The sequence below is a fragment of the Cervus elaphus genome, chromosome 5 (assembly GCF_910594005.1).
Source record: "Cervus elaphus chromosome 5, mCerEla1.1, whole genome shotgun sequence".
Taxonomy (NCBI): domain Eukaryota; kingdom Metazoa; phylum Chordata; class Mammalia; order Artiodactyla; family Cervidae; genus Cervus; species Cervus elaphus.
Genome location: NC_057819.1, coordinates 98,668,370 through 98,692,811, shown reverse-complemented (window position 1 = coordinate 98,692,811; position 24,442 = coordinate 98,668,370). Strand labels below are relative to the sequence as shown.

General features: G+C 49.0%; 2 protein-coding genes across 11 annotated transcripts in view; both read right to left on the bottom strand.

The window, feature by feature from the left end:
- Positions 1-1,580: 1,580 nt before the first annotated feature.
- Positions 1,581-3,457, bottom strand: LOC122694586. 3 transcript variants are annotated; one of them, XM_043903501.1, is made up of 3 exons: positions 2,536-2,795; positions 2,174-2,401; positions 1,581-2,095 (listed from the first exon to the last, which is right to left on the bottom strand). In XM_043903501.1, the coding sequence occupies exons 1-3, from the start codon at positions 2,595-2,597 to the stop codon at positions 2,089-2,091; spliced, it is 297 nt and encodes a 98-aa protein (XP_043759436.1). In that variant the 5' UTR covers positions 2,598-2,795; the 3' UTR covers positions 1,581-2,088. The 3 variants fall into 3 exon arrangements, with proteins under 3 accessions (XP_043759436.1, XP_043759434.1, XP_043759435.1); XM_043903499.1 differs by having other exon boundaries at positions 2,174-3,457; XM_043903500.1 differs by having other exon boundaries at positions 1,581-2,401; positions 2,536-3,457.
- Positions 3,458-10,253: 6,796 nt separating this feature from the next.
- NLRP1 (NLR family pyrin domain containing 1) overlaps positions 10,254-24,442 on the bottom strand; it is a 30,715-nt gene continuing 16,526 nt past the window's right edge. For 4 of the 8 annotated variants that reach the window (XM_043903489.1, XM_043903494.1, XM_043903495.1 and 1 more), the window contains 9 exons: positions 23,901-23,990; positions 21,371-21,459; positions 20,649-20,811; positions 19,439-19,662; positions 16,583-16,851; positions 15,703-15,828; positions 14,796-14,937; positions 11,887-11,931; positions 10,254-11,482 (listed from right to left, as the gene is read on the bottom strand). In XM_043903489.1, coding sequence (XP_043759424.1) covers positions 11,166-11,482; positions 11,887-11,931; positions 14,796-14,937; positions 15,703-15,828; positions 16,583-16,851; positions 19,439-19,662; positions 20,649-20,811; positions 21,371-21,459; positions 23,901-23,990 — 1,465 coding nt within the window. In that variant the 3' untranslated portion in view covers positions 10,254-11,165. Of the gene's footprint in view, positions 11,483-11,886; positions 11,932-14,795; positions 14,938-15,644; positions 15,829-16,582; positions 16,852-19,438; positions 19,663-20,648; positions 20,812-21,370; positions 21,460-23,900; positions 23,991-24,442 lie in introns of those variants that run through there. The other 4 variants (XM_043903491.1, XM_043903492.1, XM_043903493.1 and 1 more) reach the window with 4 other exon arrangements.

Sequence of the window (24,442 nt, the reverse complement as noted above, 5' to 3'; positions counted from 1 at the left end):
CTGTACATTAAATATGTCTTTTAAAAGCTTTGATTTATGATATTCTGCTGTATTTAATGTCATGGTGTGTGTCTCAGTATGACTTTGTAGCCAAATGATCCTTTAAAGTCATAATCATTATTATTTTTTACATTTGGAGCTTATTTAAAATGTCCTGGGACTTTCCTGGTCCACTGGGTAAGACTCCAAGGGGGGTGCAGTTTCAGTCCCTGCTCAGGGAACTAAGATCCCACATGCCCCAAGGTGTGGCCAAAAAAATAAGGGATGGGGTTGTGTGAATGGGAAACAATGGGATCACATGTTTGGAGAACACTAGGCCATGTATTGGAGAAGGCAATGGCACCCCACTCCAGTACTCTTGTCTGGAAAATCCCATGGACGGAGGAGCCTGGTAGGCTGCAGTCCATGGGGTCGGGAAGAGTTGGACATGACTGAGCGACTTCACTTTCACTTTTCACTTTCTTGCATTGGAGAAGGAAATGGCAACCCACTCCAGTCTTCTTGCCTGGAGAATCCCAGGGATGGGGTTGCACAGAGTCAGACACGACTGAAGTGACTTAGCAGTAGCAGCAGGCCATGTATTGGGATTCAGTGCTTAGTCAGTATCAAAGGACAGTAAAGATCCAGTATCCAAGATTGTAAACTGGAAAAGAACGGTACATATTGTACCTTGGAGACTTAATTTTGGAGACCAGTGCCTTTTATTGGGGGTAAATTATTGTAGTAAACTGGCTGCACAGCTCAGGCTGATGTTGGGAAATGGTAGGTGTTAAACTTTTGGTACTGAAATAAAGGGTCCAGATATCAAGGCAGGTAGTGATATGGGATTCTGGGAAAACAGAACTGGGAAATGACAAGATCCTGCTGTCAGCAAACACTAAACTTATAAAGGTACAAGCTGGTGAATTGGGACAAATTCTAGAGCTCAGTGGGGGGACTGTCGGGGGGTGGAAGTGTCTTGATAAGAGGCAAATGGGGACTGGATACTGAGGGCAGTGAGTCACTAGGGGACAGAGGCCTGCTGTCAGACAGGAGAACTGGACTCTGGTATGCTGTCAGGACATGAGATGGAGAAGATACAAATTAGAGGTCTATATAGCTATTTAACTATCTGCTTCCCTTGTGGCTCAGTTGGTGAAGAATCCTCTTGCAATATGGCAGACCTGGGTTCAATTCCTGGATTGGGAAGATCCCCTGGAGAAGGGATAGGCTAACCCACTCCAGTCTTCTTGGGCTTCCCTTGTGGCTCAGCTGGTAAAGAATCCTCCTGCAGTGAGAGAAACCTGGGTTCGATCCCTGGGTTGGGAAGATCCCCTGGAGAAGGGAAAGGCTACCCACTCCATTATTCTGGCCTGGGGAATTCAGTCCATGGAGTTGCAAAGAGTTGGATAAGACTGAGCAACTTTCACTTTCTTTTTATAGCTATTTAGTGGAGAGAAATGCTGTATCTTGGAATGCTGGGTAATGGGATGAAATTGGTTTTGGAGGGACAGTAGGGACGTGAAGATTATGGGGTGAATTTTGAAGCGGAATAGGAAGTTTGGTGGGCTCACTGCATAGTTGGAAATAAAGGACAGAAATAGAGGAGACGGAAAAGGAAGAATTTATTTCATCAGAGGTACCACAATTGCAGACATTTCCAAGTATACACTGTAGTAGAGAGCTATGTTTTGACATTAAACATTCATGAGAAAACAGAGATGGCATGTGGGTAAATAACCTGCCAAGGTGGGTTTTGGTATTGCGCCTTTTGGGTATGAGATGACAAACCCCCAGGGGTTGGGTGATTTCCTAGAGCGAATTCTCGTCAATCAGAAATCTCACTCCCTTTTGCGAGGCTCTAGAAGGGCTCCGGGCCAGGATAAGCAACCCCCACCCACTCCCTCAATTCCTAAAGACGCAACGGCAACCCTCTCTTGGGCCCCAAGCCTCATCCCGCGCAGCGCAGCGTGCAAGCTATGGGCCGGCGCGTCCCTGGAGGTCTGCAGCCGCTGGTCCCAAGCGTCCAGGACACGACGAGAGCGTGACTTCCTGGCAGAATAGCTCCTTTGGCCATGTTTCCGCTCGGTTCCGATATCGATAGCGTCATCAAAGCCTAAGGCAGGGAAAACGCAGTCCGGGTGAGCTCAAGTCTCTGGGGAGGTGGTGCGCTACCCCGACAAACGCCACTCACTGTGTGCTGCGCTCTTGTGACGTCCGCTGCGCGCTCAGGTCCGCCAGCTCCCTCCCACGCGCCGGGCTGTCTGCGCCAGCTCGGGGTGGGGTGAGGGGCACAGCTGGCTCCTGGGAGGGGGTGGTCGGGCGATGCAGCACCACAGGACTGCGGCCCCAGCCCAGGCTAGGGCGCCGACCCTCCCCGCGGGGCCCTCTCTGGAAGTCCGCGGCCCGGGTCGGCTCATCCCTTAAAAAACAGAAGGTTGGACTCGCTGTACACGCCCCAGACACAAAACGACAGGCTCCCTCTGCGTCCCCCCACCTCACAAAGCGGTAGGGTCCAGAGACATTATCCTCATGATAAATGGGGATCCATCTCACCGCGAAGACTCTAAACGTTGAAGTCTGACTGTGTTCCCGTCCCCTCGTCCCCAGGTGCTCATTTCATTAGCGACAGCTGCTTTGGATGTTTATACTGATGGACAGTTAGACAAAGGCGGCGACAAGCGGAGAAGAAAAGACACAAGCGTCAAAAGCTAGACGAAGGGGGTGCGGCGCGTCTCCAGGCACAAAATGCTGAGCACTTCCTTTCCCTTCCCGCCCGCCTCGGCCCTGCGCGCATCCCGTCCCGCCCCCGCCAATCAGGCAAGCTGCAAATGGATATAGGTAAAGATGCAGGAGGTGATGGAGAAGGCGATGGCCGCGTAGATAAAGATGGAGAGGTGCGGAAAATGGTCGAGATAGCAGCCTTCGTCCAATGGAGGGGCCTCTTCCTGGGGCTGGGGGCGCATCGCGCCCTTAGGCGGCTGCCCGGGGCGGGCCCCTTGCGCCTTCCCGCCAGTGCGCCGACCCGCCTTCCTGCCCCCGGCCCACGCCGACTTGGGCCCACGGACAGCGGGGGGCTCTTCCGGAGGAGCCTTGTCAAACAGGCCTTCGGAGTCAGAGTCGGGGTCCGGGCGAAGCTGCTCGGGGTCCCAGGGTTTGCGCTGAAAGAGTTGGTCAGCCATAGGCGAGGAATGCGGGGAGACGGGTATGTGGGTTCCAAGTGGTCCGGTCCTGGCAAGGTCTAGGCGCAGTGGGCGGCGACGGCGGGGCTGCGGCTGTTTTTCAACTACCCGGGTGGGGGCGGAGCCGGGGGCCTCTGCAGGGTCTGCGCCACGTCTGTCTTAGTCTTGGAACCTCTTATTTCTGGCTTGCGCTTCAGCTCCCAGCCTGTTGCAGAGGTTGGCTGTCCGGGTTCAACCTCTAGGATGCTCCAGGGCTGGCGCCTCAGGAGTCTCTGTGTAACCTGGCTTGTTTCCATGGCAAACTGACCCGGGGGCTGGGGGGTGGGGGGTGATGCAGGAAGCGGGTGGGGGTGCGAGCTGCTAACTGGGACCCGGGAGGGCAAAAAGGGGACTTGGGGCCGAAGAGGCTGAAATGCAGACGGGCAGGATCCCAGTTCCACGCGGAGCTCCCTGGGGGTTTATTTCTCCTTTCAAAAGAAATATTATGTGATCTTTTTTAATTAAAAAATTTAATACATAAAGAAACTAATCCATAATCTTTGTAGAAAACGCTGAAGTTCGAAAACACTATTGCAAAAAGAGTAACAAAATAAAGTCTCCCACAGTCTCAAGCCCAGAGATAGTACAATCAGCTGTGGTGGTGCTTTTCTTCCTGCTCCTCACCCAGGAAGGCAGTATCCCAGCCTTTTGGGCGTATCACATGTGATTAGAAGATTAGGAACAAATACTTTCAAAGATGGCCTGAACTGAGCAGCCCGCTCCCCCACTGCCACCCCTACCCAGGGTCCTCTTGGCAGCTGCAAGACTCTTCCACGGGTTCCACTGGTCTACCACAGATGGCTGAGTACCCTCTTCTGGCATGTCTGTCGCACCTACGTTTCCAAAGCTGGTTGGTGTTGCCTTGTGGAATTGGGGAAAGCAGCCACTAGGAGTTACTTGGGTCCCAGTGGTTGGGAGGAATACATGGCAGGCCCTGCCAGTTGCTGCAGACCCAACCCTGCCATTCAGGAACTCATTCCCTCTTGCAACTGAAAGGCCAGAGGGGACCAGAACTAGCATGCGGAAACAATGTCACCAGGCTGCCATCTCTCTCCATCTCACAGAGCTGTCGGGGACTTCTTGTGGGGCCAGAGTTTACCACATAGTGCCTAGTGGTAGGTATTCAGATAAAATTTGTTGAATGAATGAATGAATCGAAGTGAATGAATGGTTGTTGGCAGCAGCAGGATCACAGTCTCACAGTTTAGCAAGTTTAGCTGAAAGAGCATTTAGTTTCCTAGAGGTGGAGTATATGGAACCGTTGTTGGGAATGTAAAATGGTGCAGCAACTTTGGAAAACATTCTGGTAAACTGCATGAAAAGTTAAACCATTCACTTACCATACAACCCCGGGAATTAATTCCACCCCAAGGTTTCTATCCAACAGAAATGAAAACATATGTCTGTGTTCAGACTACACGAATGTCCATAGCAGTGTTATTGGTAATAGCCCCAAACTGGGAACAATCCAAATGTCAATCAAATGGTGAATAGATAGGCAAAATGTTGACTATCTATGCAATCGGGTAATATTCAGCAATAAAAAGGAGTGAACTACTGAAACATGCTACAATGTGGATGAACCTCAAAAGCATTATAATAAGTGAAAAAAACCAGATGAACATGGACACAGATTGTATGATACATTTAAATGAAATGTCCAGAAAACAAAAATGAGATATCACCTCACACCTGTCAGAATGGCTGTCATCCAAACCCCCACACATAACAAATGTTGGCCAGGATGTAGAAAAAAGGGAACTCTAGTAGCAGTTTAGCAAGACAGAAAGTCATGAGGATATTCATGTGCTTTGATACAGTCATTTCACCCCTTAATATTGTTTTCAAGTCAACAGTGTAAAGAGTAAAGAAAAGCTTTCAGCAGAAAGATTCATACTGTTTATCATGGCAAAGAAACTGGAGCAAACTCAATGTTGGAACAAGAGGAGAATGCTTAATTAAATGATGGTGTGTATACTGCAGCCATAAAATTAAAAGACACTTGCTCCTTGGAAGAAAAGCTATGACAAACCTAGACAGTGTATTAAAAAAGCAGAGACATCATTTTGCTGACGAAGGTCTGTATAGTCAAAGCTATGGTTTTTCTAGTAGCCATGTATGGATGTGAGAGTTGGACCATAAAGAAGGCTGAGTGTGGAAAAATTGATGCTTTTGAGTTGTGATGCTGGAGAAGACTCTTGAGAGTCCCCTGGACAGCAATGAGATCAAACCAGTCAATCCTAAAGGAAATCAACTGTGAATATTCATTGGAAGGACTGAGGATAAAGCCCTGTTACTTTGGCCACCTGATGTGAAGATTCTACTCATTAGAAAAGACCCTGATGCTGGGAAAGATTGAGGGCAGCAAGAGAAAGAGACGATAGAGGATGATATGGTTGGATGGTACCATTGACACAATGGACATGAGTTTGAGCAAACTCCGGGAGACAGTGAAGGACAGGGAAGCCTGGCGTGCTGCAGTCTATTGGGTTGCAAAGAGTTGGACATGAATTAATAACTGAACAACAACAGTCCACTGCATGGTATCACACAGAGGCATCAGAGAGCTTATTCTCAAAACTCTCAAGTAGCTTGAGGGGTGCTTATCATACTGTAAATCAAAGTCAGAAAAGCAAGATTTAAAACCACATGTGCTAGGATGACAAGATGAAAATGTATTCCTGCAGAGAAAGGTTAGAACAGGAAGAGTAAAGATGGTTATTTTTGAATTGTTTGGATGGTGAGATCATGGGGCAATTTCTAATTTTTCCAGACTTTGTTTACCATTGTTATACTATTTTTTTGTGCAACAAAAGCAATTAATAGATGAGAAAATCTAAAAATGGGCCCAGTGGCCACTTGTCAGATTAACAATATCCTGCAATGTTCTGATTGGTGCCCACGCAGACTAAGGACAGTACCCAAGTGTCTGGATGGCCCCACATTGCCTAGCAACCACATGCTCAACAGTGGTTGCTAGGAAACCAGGGACAGAGACAGGACTCCTGACTAATATCCAGTGCCCATCGCGCTGCAAGCCTTTTCCCCTTGTTACTGAAAGCTTGGCCTCTCTGTACACCAGTGCCAAATCAAATCTCAGAGACTGAATTTTGGGTGATGTAGAAAAGGACAGCTTTATTGCTTTGCCAGGCAAATGAGGACACATCAGGCTTCTGCCTCTAAATACTGTGTGTCCCTATCTAGGAGGATTTGACGAGGGGTTTCATAAGACAGTCACAAACCCTGTGTGTGTGTGTGTGTGTGTGTGTGTGAGTGTGCATGCATTCTTTTTTTGTGTGTGTGTGTGTAATAAAGTTTTATTAGAGTATAAAGGAGATAGAGAAAGCTTCTGACATAGGCATCAGAAGGGGGCAAAAGAGTACCCCCTTTGCTAGTGTTAGCAATGGAGTTATATACTCTCCAATGAATCCAAAGAATATCTGGAGGTTGTAAAGACCTCACCAGACCCACTCCCATAATTTACATTTTAAGATAACAGAGTTGGCCAGAAGGTTTAATCCAAAGATTGTCCTCAGGCAGGATACATCCTTGTAAAGACCAGACCTACTCCCATAATTTATGTTTTAAGATAACAGAATTAGCCAGAGGGTTTAATCCAAAGACTGTCCTCAGGCAGGATACATTATTGTTATATAATCCTAAGGAATGTAGAGGAAAAAAAGTAAAAAAGTTTGTCCTTTCTTCCTCCTTGAATATCCCAGACCTCTCTCTCCTTGGGGACCCCTAGACTTCTTATCAACTTGCCTAGGAAATGACTCTCTCATTCCCCCCTTTTCTTTTAGGAGAATTATGTTGCCTAGGGAAAAGGGGCGTCATTCTCATTCCATAACTGCTTCCGAGCGGGACAAGGGGTGTTGTCCCTAAATTGGTGAGGCAACATATTCTCCTAATCCTCATAGTGAGGATGTCTGATTCAGGGGCTCCAAGTAATAGTTGTAGGAGGCTGTGGCACTCATAGGAGCTTGGACAACTATTTGTAAATTAAAAGCTTTTAGACGGTTAGAAAACCCCATTATACAGTTACAGATGTAAGGCAAAATAGTCATTAAACCAAGTTAAAATCAAAATGAAAAGTCACATTATGTCCATAGTTACATCAGTCCATCTTAAGGTTGTTAGATGTCATCAGTTTAAGAAGATGTTGTCAAAGGTATTCACAGACTTGGAGAAAGTCTTTTCCTTGAAGTGGAGATGTCCACCACGGGAAGCCTTCCACCGATGAAGTGGGGAGTGCTCCGCAGACCCAGCAGTTAGACAGATTGTGGAATGCAGCATAGGAGTGAGCCCAGGACAGGAAGGCATTGTCTTGAGGATCAAATGGCAGACTCAGGATTTTTGGAGTCAGCAGAAGTAGGCTCACATAGATTATCAGGCCCATCTTGTCCTGAAGGATCCTGAAGGATTCTTAAAGATTATTTATGACAGTTGTTCAAATAGTAAGGCAGAATTTATTGAGAACTACTGTGATAGATGGGCTTCCCAGGTGGCTCAGTGGTAAAGAATCTGCCTGCCAAGCAGGAGATGCGGGTTTGATCCCTGGCTCAGGGAGAGCCCCTGGAGAAGGAAATGGCAATCCACTCCAATATTCTTGCCTGGAAAATCCCACGGACAGAGGAGCCTGGCTGGCTACAGTCCATGAGGTTGCAAAAGTGTTGAACTCGACTTAGTGACAAAACAACGACAACACTGTGATAGGTAGAGGAACTTTTGTGACAGCATTTGGCAGCAGAGGGGAGAGACTGGGCTCAACTCTGAATACAAGGGAGAGGTGGGGGTCTATAGCCAAGGGCAGAGTGGGCTGGCTGGGAGATGGGGCAGTGGTAGTGGCGCTGGTGCTGTGTTTGTCAGTGGAAAACTACTGGGAGAGCTGGGTAATTCTTTGCTAACAGGATTGTTGCTGAAGGCAGGCCAGAGTGATCAGGTATCATGTGGAGGATGAGGAATTTAATCAGGTATCAAGGGTGGGCGATTCTGGATAAACTAAATTAGTAGGGTTCTAACTAAAACCAAACAATGCAAAAAACGACACGGAATTCCAAGAGTCAAGGCCCAGTTGGGAAGAGGATTCAGAAGAGCCTCAGTAAAGTTTGGTCCAGGAGAGATTTTGTCAGTGGGTACACAAACATATATATGATTACAGAGATAGGGCTTCCCAGGTGGCTCAGTGGTAAAGAATCCGCCTGCCGATGCAGGAGATGCAGGATGTGTGGGTTCATCCCCTGGGTTGGGAAGATCCCCTGGAGCAGGAAATGACAACCCACTCCAGTATTCTGGCCTGGGAAATCCCGTGGACAGAGGAGCTAGGTGGGCTACAGTCCATGGGGTCTGTGTCCCCATGGGGTCCAAAAGGGTTGGACACAACTCTGCGACTAAACGACAAACAGCAGAGAAAGAAAAAAGGTGCGAAAGGAGATACGGAAGACTGTTATCAGAATTTCTGCATTTCTAGGGCACAAAGCAGTAGCAGTACTACCAACAGCAAGGATGTCTGTGGGCAAAGGTCTGACTCAGATGTCACCTCCTCAGGAAAGTCCTTCATGAATGTCACTTCCTCAGAAAAGTCCTTTCTCCCTGAGCATTCCAAAGTTGTATGCTGTTCCCTCACCCCCAGCTATCACCCTCTCCAATTTTTGTTTTCTTAAAAGTACCTCACAGTATGTGAAATTATCTTCTAAATGAATTTATTTATCTCATTTTTGGCTGTGCTGGGTCTTCCTTGCTATTCTCAGGCTTTCTGTAGTTACAGCAAGCAGGGGCTACTCTCTAGCTGCAGTGCACTGGCTTTCCACCGAGGTGGCTTCTCTTGTTGTGGAGAACAGGTTCTAGGCATAGGGGCTTCAGGAGCTGGGGCCTGCAGGCTTAGTTGCTCCGAGGCATGTGGAATCTTCTGCAAACAATGACTGAACCTGGAACCCCTGTATTAGCAGGCGGACTCTTATCCACTCTACCACCAGGGAAGTCCAAAATGGATTTATGATTTCTATTAATATTTCCTTACCACTGGAATATAAACTGCTCACCTAGAACATCCTCAGGCACAATGAAGCTAAGGTTTGTTGACTGACAGTTGTTCACTGAATCAGTAGCTGTGGACTCACCTTACGCATCAGTCCATGCCATCTTCAACCATTTCAGGCAAGTATCATTATCCCCCTTTAACAGACCCAACAACTGAAGTTCACAGCGGTTTCGACTTTTCCAGGACCACATCTAGTGGGTGAAGGCAGGATTTGGTTCCCAGCTCACTGCCTTTCCCTCAGTACCCCAACTGTTGGCAATTAGGATTCGGATCCAAAGTAGTCAAGCATCTTTTCCCCCAGTTCTGGACCTACCTTTGTTTCTGGCCATTCTCCTCCCCCAAGACCCGCCCCACTTTTCAGTTGGCTGCCATGAAGATGGCTCCCGATTTGGGAATAGATTACTGGGCCTCCGGAAACGAGACTGCAATGGACTGGAAGGGAGGGAAGTGAGTAGGGGAACCCCGCGGGAGAGGGCAGAGCAGGCAGACCCTTCCTCGCGCACCCTTACCCTGACCTCCACCTCCTCTCTCTGCGGTCCCGGGTCTTGGCCCGGAGTGCACCTAGGCTTTTCCCTCACTTAGTCTGCAGAGGTCTCGGGGTTGCCACCCTCCTAGCTAGGGAGAAAACTCAGCTGGATGCACCCTCAGGAGGCCTCTCGCCAGAGGCCTGAGCTTCTCAAAGAGCTTGTGGGAAGACCGGGCAGCCTGGGCACCTTTGGGTATCCGAGGGCCACCCTATCCCCAGCTGTGGTCTCTGCTTCCTCTCGATCATTCTGGAACTCATGCACACTTCAGCTTTCCGAGGCATTGGGGCCAGTTGGGAGAGGAAAGAAAGGGCAGATGGGTGTGAGTGAAAATAGAGGGTTTGTGTTTTGGGGTGTTTGATACTCTGTCATCTCGTGGTTTGGGGGAACGGTGTGTGTAGATATGTGTGTGCACCCGCCTGTCTGACCTTTGTTATCTGTTCTCCCTGTAGAAAGGAACAATCCATGACTGCTGCTATCAACCAGAAATTTTGGTTTGCACCGCGACATTTCCCCTGACTTTATTTGGGAGTTGTTACCGAGTCACTTTATGCGCTCAACTATTTTGTGATTTGGGAAACATCTCTGCATTATCCCAGGAGTTTGCTCATCTGTGTGGAACAGGATGTCCCGGGAGTGGGACCGCAGCCCTCCAGCCGCTGTATTTGAGGAGGGGTTGCCTTGGAACCCTGGGGGTAAACCTCCCTCTTCATGTCCCCTTTGATGGTTGGGCCTGGGGTTGTGGGTTTGGGAGAGCCTGGAAAGTAGAGACACCCTTGGTCGCGCCTTCTGCATGTAGGAGCCTCTGCGTCCCTTTTTGTTCTTGGCCTGTCTACAGGTTGGTGGGTGGGCTCGAGTTCCCCTGGGAATGAACCCGAGGAGGGCCCTGAGGGGAACGTGGGTGCCCCAGCCCTGGCTGGACAAGTGAAAAACCAGTCTGTTTTTGTTCCTGTTCACGAGCCATTCAAAACCCCCAAGGTGTCCATTTCCATTGTCTATCTCCAGCCAGAGCCCCCAGTCCCACGTTCTCTCTGCTCCTCTTTGCGTCTGCATAGCACAGGGAGGACTCTGGGTTTGGCTGCTGTGGCCAACGGACCAGGCTCTTGGGCGAGGCTGCTACAAGGTCTGCAGAACTCCTGCCGGCTCCAGGTGGACATTTTCTGAGATGCTGTCGTTTCACCTGGACAGCTGGCCCGTGAAAGCCAAGGGAGGCCGTCTGGGTTCCTGTGTGGCTTTCCTGGGCAGGGCAAGGTAATGCCCAGCAAAGGCATCATCATCAAAGTTTTCTTTAGGCCTAGAAGGCAACTCAGATGGTAACTTGTTTCCCGGTGAACAACAGGCCCAGGTGCTCTCAGGCAGAGCGGGGACTCACAGCAGGTGTTCAGACAGCAGCCCAGCTTGTCAGGAGCCCGGCCTGGTCTCTTCACTGCCCCACTTCTCCCAGAGTTCCATGATTAGGTGAGGATGGGTCTCCTTCAGGGCTTGGTAGAGACGATCTTTGCAGGCCCAGTCCCAGGATCGGCTGAAGCCAAACAGCTTCCGCATCTGGCCTGGTGCGGTGGCCTCTGCCCGCACCCCCTCATACTGTTCTTCGCTCAGCACCTGTCCATGCAGCTTGTCCAGGACAGGGTCCACGGATGTCACTCGAGCCACCAGCTGCTCCCGATATCGGTCCACAAAGTGCCTCAACCTCAGGGCAGCTGGGGAGCCAGGTGAGGCTGGAAACGAACAAAGAAGGGCTCGTACCACCGCCCCTTCCTCTGACCCTCCATCTCTACTTCTCTTCGCTCAGCTCATCTGCATCCCTGGCTTCCTTCTGCCCTGTAAAGGCATTTGACCACCAGAAAGCTACTTTTGCCCTCCCTCTCATCAGCACCTGCCCATTCTGCTTGAGCTTGGAGTGGGGCTCTTGGTGGAGGCATCTGAGGTGGTTTGGTGGGAGGTGCCAGGGCTCCCATGGGCAGGAGGAAGGGGCATGGGGCACACAGCACTCTCCAGGGCCTGACTGCTTGTGAGATTTGCAATGAGAGTCTTTCCTTCCCCTCTTCCCAAATCTCCAGGACCTGAAAGTACACCCCAGAATTGCCACTGGCTCATGTGGTCTCTAACACCTGTTACTGACCTCTGAGGCCTGGAGGGGCCAGAGTAACTGCCCGTCTGAGATCTCCTGGAGGGAAACAGAGATGAAGAAGCATCTGTAACAGTGCTGGTTATTTACACACGCGATACTCCTCTAAACTCCTACCTACTTCTGAGATTCTCTCATTCTGAGAACAAGCTACGGATAAATTCTGATAGAATCTGGAGTAAGGGCTGGAAGGGCCTTTAGAGATTATCCAGGTGAATCCCTTCCTTATGCATATGGGGAAACTGAGGCCCAGAAGCCATGATTAGACAGAGGGTGGGAGAGAGATAGGAGGCATCCAAGTGAACAATAGCAGTTTCTCTCAGCATCCCAGACATGGTTTATCCAGTGTTGTCCTGAAGGGAACCCTGGTAGAGAACTAACCAGGGTTTAGATAGCTTAAACTATCTAAGATGTCCTTAAATAGTTTAAGGACGTCTTAAACTTCTGAACAGACATCTACCTCCTTGCCCATGTTTGGCCTTCTAGATTCACACAGATCAAATCTGTTCTGAATTTTGATGTCAGAAGATCAAGGGATTTCCCTGGTGGTCCAGTGGCTAGGACTGTGTGCTCCCAATACAGAGGGCCTGGGTTCAATCCCTGGTTGGGGAACTAGATCCCACCTGCCGCAACTAAGAGTTCATGTGCCACAACTAAAAATTTGCAATGCTGCAACTAAGACTGGCCCAGCCAAATAAATAACTTAAAAAAAAAAAAAAAAGGGAATCAAGAAAACCTTAGCACTTGGGAGTAGTATGATAATTTCAATAGCAAAACAACAGAAATGACTCAAGGGGCTTAGACAGTTACTTGCATAAGGCGAGAAAGGGGCTGTTTACAACAGCTCATGTGGACAAGACCTGAGAGTCTGAGCAGACTCAGGTTCACTGTGACCTGATGGTGTGTGGAGGTGGGCACAAGATAGGGGAGCTCCAGCTGTGGCTTCAGGAGCATTGGGTTCATTTGGAGGGTGGAGGAGGGTATTCCACATCCCCCCAAAGACTGGAAATTCAGGGAGTCCATACTGGCTCATCTGTAAATGGCAACATCTACCAGGAAGGTGTCTGAATGGCAAAGAATTTAAAAACCAAAATACAAGAGGAATGATGGAAGTAGAGATATTTAACTTGCATAAGAGGAGACTTAGGGGAGGCCTTGATCCCAGTCTTCAAGTATCTCTTCTTGAAGAGATACTCTTCTTGATACTTTCTCCTGGCCTCTCCCAGGAGAAACAGATTAGAAATAGAAATAGATCTGTCAGCTCCAAGGGACAGAATCAAGATAGGCAAGGAAGTTGGCTTAATACAAGGAAGAAGAATAATATTGCTACTATTTACTAGGGACCACTGGGCTTTACTATTTCCAGCTCAGATGGTAAAGAATCCACCTGCAAATGCAGGAGACCCAGGTTCGACCTCAGGGTTGGGAAGATCCCCTGGAGAAGGGAATGGATACCCACTCCAGTATTCTTGCCTGAAGAATTCCATGAACAGAGGAGTCTGGCGGGCTACAGTCCATGGAGTCGCAAAGAGTTGGACACGACTGACTGACCAACACTTTCACTTTTTACTAGGAACCACAGCACGAGATATGAACATATCTCATTTTATTTAATCTTTTCAACAATTCCACACATTAGGCATTGTGATCCTCACTTTACAGATGAGGGACCCAAGTTCAAATGAATTAGGTAATGTTCTTAAGATGATCCAGCAAGTAAGGGTCCTAGCTGGGGCTGGTGAGTTCTCCACCTGTGTCTGCACCCAAGCTGGGACCAAGTAAAGTCCATTCTCTTTCTACCACACTGTGATGCCTGTGCAGCTCAGGATGGAATGTGACCAAGAACCAACAAAGGCTGGTTGTCCTAGGAAGGACTGTCCAGGAGATTTTGTTTCTTGGGGGTGCTGGTGTTGGATTAAGAGATTGTAAAATTTCTTCCATTCCTGAGAGTTCAATATTTGGATTTCCTTTTGCCTGCCTTGACAATAACTGAATGATCCGGGTTAGAGTATCTGATATTGCCAGAACTGGCCTAATCCACACAACCATACAACCATCTGGCATCTAGTTCTTACTCTTTTTTTTTTTTTTTTGACCACATGGCATGTGGGATCTTAGTTCCCAAACCAGGGATTGAACTTGTACCCCCTGCAGTGGAAGTTTGGAGTCTTAACCACTGGACCACTAGGGAATCCCTTAGTTCTTCCTCTTTCATCTACCTTCCAAGCTTTCGTGAGAAACTGCCAACAACCTTGTGGGTATCAAAGTCTATTCAAGGGCAGAGTGGACACACATGGCGCAAGAGAAGGCAAGCACAGGGCTTACAGTCAGGTTAACCTGAGCTCCGAAGAATTGATGCTTTTGGACTGGAGTGTTGGAGGACTCTTGAGAGTCCCTTGGACTGCAAGATCTAACAGTCAATCCAAAAGGAAATTGGTCCTGAATATTCATTGGAAGGACTGATGCTGAAGCAGAAGCTCCAATACTTCAGCCACCTGATGTGAAGTACTGACTCATTGGAAAAGACCCTGACGCTGGGAAAGATTGAAGGCAGGAGGAGGGGACAACAGAGGATGAGATGGTTGGATGGCATCACCGATTCGATGGACATGAGTATGAGCAAGCTCCGGGAGTTGGTGATGGATAGGGAAGCCTGGCGTGCTGCAATCCATGGGATCGCAAAGAGTTGGGCACGACTGAGTGACTGAACTGAACTGGACTGAACCTGAGTTCCAATTCTCCTCTTATCAGTTGTTGTCACTAGGAAAAGGCACAGAACTCCCCTGGACTATTTCTTTTCATCAGCAAGTTGTGATAATACAAACTCTTTCACACACACACACACACATACATTCTTTGACTTTCTCTCGTTCCACTTCTGTGCTCCCTGGACTTGACTTTACCTGGCTTCACCAAGGCTTCCCACACCACAGTCTCATCTTTCTTGCTTCTTATTTGCAACCTGATCCCTGACCTCAAATGGCGAACGTAGAACTCAGAGAACAGCTGAGATTCTTGAGGGCTCCGATAGCAGAGCTCCAATTCCTGTAGAGAGAGAGAATCACTGCATGAGAAGCCATGTTGCAGCCTGCCAGTAAGGTCTTTCCCCACCTGACTTAACCTCACTTGGCCCTGCTCAACTCTGACCATCTCCTGGACTGAAGTCTGTCTTTAGATCCTGCTTTTTTCTTTCTTTTTTAAATCTTTATTTATTTTTGGCTGCACTGGGTCTTTGTTGTTGCCCAAAGGCTTTCTCTAGTTGTGGAGAGTCGGGGCTAGTTCCCTGACTAGGGATTGAACCTGGGCCCCCAGCACTGGGAGTGTGGAGTCTTTTTTTGGTGGGGGGGGAGTGGGGGAGTATGGAGTCTTAACCACTAGACTGCCAGGGAAGTCCTTGGTGGCTTTAATTGGAGGTCATTGTCACTCTATAGCCCAACTCTTCCCAGTGTTGTCCCCATCCTGAATGTGACCCTCCCCAGCTTCCTGTCTCCTACCCTTTGAAGCATTCCTGCTCACCCTAAATCTCACTTGTTTTCTGTGCTGTGCTTAGCCACTCAGTGGTGTCCAACTCTGTGACCCCATGAACTGTAGCACACCAGTTCCTCTGTCCATGGGGATTCTCCAGGAATCAAACTGGGGTCTCCTGCATGGCAGGCAAATTCTTTACCAGCTGAGCTACCAGGGAAGCCCCACTTGCTGTTTGCCCAACCGCAGTTCCCCGGGTCCCTGGGAAAGCTCTGAGACCCACTCACAGCTATTTCCAAGCAAGACCTCTGACCGCAGTGATGGCTGACCGCCTGGGCTGCTCACCTCCGGCAGTATTTCCAGCTTCTCTGAACCAGACACAATGTAGCGGGAGCCCACATAGAGCGGGGTCAGTGGGGGTGGCTTGTGAATTCGTACAAACTGAAACTTCTTTTCTTCATCGTCTATGGCCTGAGGAGTACAGAACAAGGATCAAAGAGGCAGATATGTCTGGCCCCTGACTCAGATTCTGCCTACAGAACCTGGTCTGAACAAAGTGAGATGATGTTTCTGTGTGTGTGTGTGGGTGATGGGGGCTGTACCCCCCTGCTGGCTTCCCACCCCCCTACCCATGCTTGGCCTCTGCTGTGCTCAGGGTGGGAATTGGCGATGTTGGAGAAGACATGGTAACAGGGGAAAAGAGACAGTTCTGAGCTCCAATACTTTGGCTACCTGATGCGAAGAGCCAACTTATTGGAAAAGACCCTGATGCTGGGAAAGATTAAGGACAGGAGAAGAAGAGGATGACAGAGCATGAGATGGTTGGATGGCATCATCAATGCAGTGGACATGAGTTTGAGCAAACTCTGGGAGATGGTGAAGGACAGGAAAGCCTGCAGTCCATGCTGTAGTCCAGGGCATCACAAAGAGTTGGACACGACTTAGTGACCAAACAACAACAAGAAGCATGGAAACCACCCATTCTTTTGACTCCTGGGAAGAGGCCTGTCCTGAGATGAGTGATGCTGTGGCAAAGTCAGCTGGAGGAGACCTTGGGGGGCCAGACTAGTCCATGGCTGGGCAGGAGCAGGCCTATTTACCCACTTCAAGTTTCCTGTTTATAAGCGGCCCGTCCTAATTCCCAGCTGACCCATCTAGGGGACTCTTTGGATGTGTTTCCTGTTTGTTGTCAAGCCCACCCTGGCCCAACCTTTCTGGCTCTTACTGCCACCTTCTGAATGGAGCAATCGCTGGGGATCAGGTAGAGGTGGAAGGTAACTTCTTCAGGCTGGAGGTAATGGTAGAGCAGCACAGTGGAGGTGATGGGAATGAAGCGCAGGGCAGTGTGGACCATCCTCAGTAGAACTCCCATGGGCGAGAAGCTGGGGTTTTCCAGGGTGGCGTAACATGGCGTCACCCTGGCTGGCTTCTCCAGGAGCATCCCCTCCTCTTTGAAGTGGGCCACTTGAAACCGGGAGATGTCCACATCGTTCCCTGTCAAGGGACGGATATGAGAGGCAAGCACTTAGTACCTCACTGAATCAGACTTGGCTGAGGGAGTGACGTCCTTGAGTGTAGGCTCGGTGGTCTTCCTAGGGAAGCCATCATGCATAGGCCTGCCACCTTTGGGGGCTTCAGGCAATACTGTCTCTAGGGTGGGAGCACCACGGAAACTCCCTTTAGCCAAACCCATACAGAGGATCAGCCCCTGACCCAGGAGTTGGGAAAGCTATGGACCCTGTGGTTACTGGCTGGTGTGGATTCTCTAACCATGAGGGCCACTGAGTGATGTGGGCGGGTTTGACTCCAGGCAGAGGGAGGACGAGGAGGAGGAAGGGACAGTGAGGAAATGGAGCTGCCAAGGGTAGTATACACTTGTCCAGTGTTTGGCCACCCACCATTCATACTCTTCTTTTAGGGAAGACCCCTTCCCCACCAGCGTGGGGGGTCTCAGCAGGAGACAAGCGGGGCCTCCCAACCTGGAAGCTGCCATCCCCTGGTGGCTATGATGCAGGCATGTGACCAAAACTTGAGTAAGTGAATGCTCCTTACCAGGACCTGGATCTAGAGAGAATGAAGAAAGATTCTTCTGGCAGTAGCAGTGGGTCGAGTCCAGTGGCCACCATGGCAGGAGGGTCCTGCAATGGCTATGCCTGCAGCACAGGTCCCTGCCTAGTTTTGTTGGTTCTCAGCATCCTTGCACACTGCCTTTTTTTTTTTTAAATATTGCCTAATCTTCTGTGAAGTCTACAAGTTACTCAGGAATCTTTTTATATATTCCTTTCCTGCCTAAATCAGCCAGAGTTAGTTTGCAGTCAAGAAATCTGACAAGGTATGGACACTGATGAGTTTGAGATGAAGAGACAGCTTGAGAGATGAAGGCTGGTAGCAGGAGAGGCACAGGCTTAGAAATCAGGAGTCCTGGTTCCATCTCTGTGTTGTTTGGAAACTGCAGCAATGCAGTGGTTTCTGGGTAGCAGAGGGACATCCAGAAAGCCAGGCAAGGCCTTTAGGCTGATGGGCACCAGTCAGAACATTGCTGACTGATTTTAATCCCAGAAAAGGCCCCCAGAGAGCACATTCATTGCTTTTTTGGGTGTGAAAATAATATCACTGTGGTATACACCATCTGACAAAATGCTGAAGAATTCACTAAATACAACTATAATTACCATCTTTCTCTTTTCCACTAGTCTTTCTTTGAAGCAACACCTTTTCATGTTTCTGTCATAGCCCATGGATTTTTTTCAATTTCTCATCATTGTGTGTCTTCCTGTTAGTGTCATGGTGAGTATCCCAGAAAAGGCTGGTAGGCTACAGTCCATGGGGTCGCAAAGAGTCAGAACGACTGAGCGACTAAGTACAGCACAGCACAGAGAAGTCACATCTTTCAGTGATCATAGAAATTTCCTGGCAATTCTCTCTGAATATTTCATCTTCTCCATTCTCTCTGCCATATCCGCTGGAATTCTGATTAGGTGTATTCTAGGCCTTCTCATAGTATCCTATCCTCCATGTCACTTAATATTTTTTTTTAAATGTTTTCCTATTTTCTTTAATTAGTTTGTTTCCAAATTTGATTTATATCATTTTTAATGATTTATTGCTTTTTGCTTATTTTTTCCCAGGGTGATTTCTATAAGTATATGGTGGTTTAGTCACTAAGTCGTGTTGAATTCTTGGGACCCCGTGGACTGTAACGCAACCAGAATACTGGAGTGGGTTGTCATTTCCTTCTCCAGGGGATCTTTCCAACCCAGGAATCAAATTGGGACTTCTGCATTGCAGGCAGATTCTTTACCGACTGAGCTATGAGGGAAGCCCCATAAGTATATGAAACGCATTTATTTTGTGTTTTGTTTCTGATTACACAAAATGTGTGGAGTCTTTATGTGGTTGATTCTTATTATTTTCTTATTTTTAAGTTATTTTAATTAATTAATTTATTCATTTAACGGGACCAGTTCTGGTACCTGTGTTTCTTCTGGTTCTCGTTTGTGATGCCTTGTTTACCGTTTGTAATTTTTGACTGTGAGATTATTTTTTTATAATGTTTTATTTTCAGAATAATTGATATCCATTCCTTATTGTATTTATTTATGACTTTCCCTCGGTCTTCATCACTGCACACAGGCTAGTTGCAGCAAGTGGGGCCTCTCTGCTTGCAGAGCATGGATTCTAGAGCACAGGAGCAATAGTTGTGGCTCACGGGCTTAGTTGCTCTGCGGAAAGTGGGATCTTCCTGGACCAGGGATCGAACCCATGTCTCCTATATTGGCAGGTGGGTTCTTACCCACTGTACCACCAGGGAAGCTCAATGTTAGCTTGTACTGTACTTTCTATTTAGGGAAGTTTTAAAGTAATACAGGCAAAAATAATTATGAGTCTGGGGATGAAAGTGCTTCAAAAAAGATATGCCCAGAGCACCATGGAATGAGAGAAAAGCTGTCTCCATTTCTGTTAATCCTTTCTCAGTCTCTCTAAGGAAGCCCTGAGTCCCCCTCAGGACATCTCCTCTAAAGCCCTTTTCAGGCCCATTCTTACCACCGTCACCTTGCTTCCGCCTCTCCCTCCTGCTTACCTTGGAAGGCCACAAAGTGAGGGAGGAACACCACTGCCACAGCGCCTGGTTCAGCCTTGATGTCAAACAGAGGCCCTGCAATCAGCCAGCTGTGCTGTGGGAAATTCCTGTTCAGGAACTGGTCCCAGGCACAGAATTCAATTTCAATGGTTGCTGGCCCTCTCACCTCAAAGCGGAGACCCGTGTTGGGCCAGTGGTAGAAGCCAGCCACGGGCAAGTGAACTCTGCAAAAAATGGGGAGAAGTGGACACTGGATTACTGTACGCAGACTCACTGAGCACCTACTGGGTGCCAGGCCCTGTGCTGGGCACTATGGATCCTATAGAGTGGCTATAAGCCCAGACATTGACGTCAGATGGATTTGAATTTGAATCCTGGCTCCCCTGGGCTTCCTGGGTGGTGCTAGTGGTAAGGAACCTGCCTGCCAATGCCGGAGACGCAAGATGTGAGATTAAAGCAGCATAACAAGTCAAATACAACAAATGGTCTGTCTTTGGATCATGATTAGAACAAATCATCTGCAAAGACACACTTTATACAATTGAACATATTTGAATAAGGATTGGGTATTGGACGATATGAAAGGCTTAATTGTAAACTTCTTGACATGTGAAAAATGACATTGTGGTTATGGAAGAAAAGGTCTTTGAACTTTTTGAAAGGTATCACAAAATATTTAAGGCTTAAAGCACCCATTTCTTTGGACTTAAAAATACTGCAAAAAAAGGGGCGGAAAGTGGATAGTTGAAACAAAGTTGGTAAAATGAAGGTTGAAGCTGAATAGTGGGTACATGGAAGTTCCCTGGACTCCACTTGTGTGTCTATTTAAAATTTTTCATAACAAAATCTCTTTTTCCAGGGACTTCCCTGGTAGTCCATTGGCTAGGACTCTGAACTCCCAATGCAGGGGGCCTGGGTTCAATCCCTGGTCAGGGAACTAGATCCCACATGCTGCAATTAAGACCTGGCACAACCAAAAATAAATAAATACAAATAAATATTTTAAAAAATCCCAACCAATGTTCTTCCTCTCCCATCCAAACCCCTTCTTTTTTCATAATAAAATACCAACCAACATCTCAGTCCTGTCTTTCTTTGCATGGTGGTGTGGTGAAGGGGGATACAATGGACCATGATTGGGGTGCAGACTGTCTGTGGGGACCCAGCATGGGGATGGAGGGGGTGGGACAGGACAGGCCCCCTCACTTACCGGTACAGGCTCCTTTCTTTGTCAACCGCCTCAGTAGCCACAGGCCCTGTGGGGCCCCAGAGGTCATCCTCGGTCCCCAGAGACTCCATGTGCCCGTCCCCCGGAGGGGCAGGAGAAGACAGACAGAAGGGTCTCACCTGTGCTGCTTGAGGAGAGCTGCCCTCTAGAACAGACGGGGCAGTGGCCAGCTTTAGGTTCTCCTGCCTGGCTGCCCCCGGCCCGCTAGGCTAGACCACAGAGGGACCCTTCCCAAGGCCAGTCTGCTGCTGTCCAAGGGGGCTCAACCCTGCTTCCTCCCCTTGCCCAAACCCTCCTCCCTTCCCTCTCTCACTTCCCAGAATTATTGCTCTTCGCAGCACTCCCTGGGTGGTCAGCTTTTGAGGGGAACATGGCTCCAAAGACAGACAGGCAGAGATGGAGAGGGGATTCCAGGCCTTAGAATCCCAGAGTGGGCCTTAAGAGACTGGGCTCTGGTTCAGAGTATGAGTCATGCTGTAGATATTTAGGAGAGGGACAGTCCAGCCCCCTGAGGCTGGAAGAGAGGGAAGCAGAAATCCTGCAAGGTTCAGGGAGTGGAAGATCTTTCATGGAGTCTCCCCTAGGTGTCTCTGTCCCACTCCAAAGGCAGGAGGATGGAGGAATGACCTTTCACAGCTGCCATAACCCCCTCCACCCCTGCAAGCCCACATCATGATGCTCCCAGCCTGGCCCCTTCAAACTACCTGATGCTTGTCTCTGTCGCTTGAGTGAGGACGTATCGCTCATCTCTGCTCCACATGGGACCTCGTGAAGGATCCTCAGACTTGGCTTCCTGGATAGAATTCATTCTCCCTAAGATCGTGGAGGATTCTGGGGGCTGTCTCCACGATATCCCCCCTTGAGTTCAACTCATTGGAATTTGAACTCCTGATCCGCATTGGGCTTCTCCTATAGTCCCTGCTTCCATGAATGGCCCCCATCCACCCAGCTGTTTATACAGGAACTGAGGCATCATCCTGACTTCTCCCTTGGCCAGTCTGAGAGCTGATTTATCACCTTGACACAGCCTCCAAAACAGCTCTTTTCTCTCCATCTCCATGGCCTCCACCCTGGTCCCAGGCCCTGACATCTGTGGCTGGAACCACTGCTTCATCTTAAAGGGTTCCCTGTTTTTGCTCTTGACCCTCTGGTCCACTGTCCACTCAGCAGCTGATCTGAAAGTGGGAACCTGGCACAGAACTTTGATGCTGAAGCCCTGAAATGTCTATTGATTTGGGGAGTAAGATCGAAATTCTTAATGCGGCCCAGAAGATGTCAGGTACTGCCTCCCACCCCCAGCCCCACCTGTGCCAGTCTCCCTGCTCCCGTGGCTCTAGATCAGTGTTAAAAATCACCTTAAGCCTTGGGTTAGAACATGGATTCCTGGGCCCACCCCAAGATTCTGACTCAGCAGGTCTGGAGTGGGGCCTTTCTGCCGAGCTCCTTACTGTTGTTTAGTCGCTAAGTCATGTCTGACTCTTTCACGACCCTATGGACTTTAGCCCGCCAGGCCCCTCTGTCCATGGGACTTTCCAGGCAAGAATATGTGGGTGGGTCGTCATTTCCTTCTCCAGGGTATCTTCCTGACCCAGGGATCGAACCAGAGTCTTCTGCATCGGTAGGTGGGTTATTTACTATTGAGCTGCCTGGGAAGCCCTCTGAGCTCCCAGGGAATGTTGATTCTGCTGCTGATTCTGAGGACCACGATTTGAGTAGCTCTGCTCCAGGTCCCTGACCTCCTATTTCTCAAAGAAGCTAAGCTCAGCGCCTCTCCTGAAACGGCAAGTAAAACATGGACCAGCTTAAACTGGTTTTGCCACCTTTAAATAAGTTAATTGATTAATGCAGCCTTGAGTTATTTAGATAGCAACCCCACGTGCAAGACAGAACCTGTGTCTCCAGTATTCAGAACCCACAATCTTCAGTCTACAGAACTCAAAGGATAGAAATGTTGCCCCAGGAGCCCTTTATGGGGCTAGAAGTCCTTCAAAAAAGGAAGATCTGGCTTCCAGCAGTGTGAGTAGCTTGTTTGGCTTATTTGAAACTAGCCAATCAGCTTCCAAGATTGACATTTCTCTAAACCCCTTAAATGTCGCCCTGAACCCTGGATCGATTTGAGAGCCTTACCTCCTGTGCCCTTGCTAGTGGACCTCGCAATAAAGCTCTTTCTTTTCTCAAAAGCCAGTGCCCTAGTCTTGGCTTCTATGCACTTCGGGCATCTGGCTCTTGTTTGGCAAGCTACACCACCTCTGCCTGGAATCAACCCCTTCTGGGCCCAGCACACCCCTCCCATCCTTCAGAGCTCAGCTCAGCTGCTCTGCATAGAATCTAGTGGGCCCATCAGTGTCCTTAAGAAACCCAGATGTAGTTCTGTGGGCGGAGGTGGGAGGCTGGGGTGGGGGTGGGGAGGGAATAATTTGCACCTGCTGGGCTGAGCTCTTGAAATTTGGGCCCTTGTTCACTGCTGTGTGCCTCACACATCGTGTGAGGGATACAGGGCATGTTCTGACAAGTGGGTCCTCCTTCTAAAGCTAGGAGCCTTTTCCTTTCCTTTTAAGGTGAGGCGCAGCTACTGAGAATCAGGGAACAGTTGCCCTTTGTGGTCACAGGCCGAAATGCACCAAACTGGGAGAACATGGGCGCTGCAGCAGATTCCCTGGGGAGGAAGAGGGACTCTCCCATCTCTGGGGCTCATCCCTCCAGCCTCTCCAGCTGTGTGTGTATGTATATTTGCCGGTGAGGGTCGGGGGGAGGTGTCTGGCACGTCCAAGGTTCTCTCTGTCTTTGTCTCCCCCTAGTGGTCATTGCTTTCCAAGTTCCAAATCTCATCCACGCACCCATTCACCTTTTTTTTTTTTTTTTTTTTAAATTTTCTTATTGGAGAAGGCAATGGCAACCCACTCCAGTTTTCTTTCCTGGGAAATCCCATGGAGACAGGAACCTGGCAGGCTACAGTCCATAGGGTCACACAGTGTCGGACACAACTGAAACGACTTGGCACGCACACATTCATCTAATGGAAAGGTTTAAGCAGAGGAGTGGCATAATTCCGTTCGCACTAAACAAATCAACGCCCAAACCTCTCTCTGGCTGCCGTGCATTCTTGGTTTCTTCCCGGCTCTGCCGTGTCTGCCTTCACCCCATGTCTTTCCCCATCTCTTGGTTCTGGACCTGCCCCAAGGACTCAGCTGATCCTGGAACAGCAAGAGTGGGTTCTGAGTCTCCCCACCTTACCATATCCCGGAGACTAGCAGCTGAGGCTTCTCCCTCTCCAGGGCCCTCAGCATCTCGGTCACCTCCTCGCTCAGCTGAGTCTGGTCCAGCCTGCAAGCACAAAGGAAGCCTGGTTCTCCCAGGACCCCTGAGTGATCCCGAGGTCCTTGGGGGCTCAGGATGGTGGAATCTGCCACCTCCCAGAGGAAACTGTTGCAGGTTGGGTTTGCTGGGAATTGGGCTCTGAGATGGAAAGTGGAGTGAGGTTTATTAGGGGGTGTTCTTGGATCAACACCAGGGTGGTGGGGAGAGGGAAACAGGTCTGGGCAGAGAGGAAGAAGCTGGGCTGTGATGCTGTCTCAATGGAGACCTCAGCCAAGGCTACTGGAGGCTCTGAAGTTGGGATGATCCCTCAGAGCTGTCCCAAATTGGGAGGAGGCACTGGGTCTTTATACCCTGACATTGGTCAGGCCTTAGATGCAGGTCACTCCAGGAACGGGATGAGATCTTGGGAGAGGGGGCCCTTGTAGGCAAACGTCATCCCAGTAGCTGGCTGTCAGTAG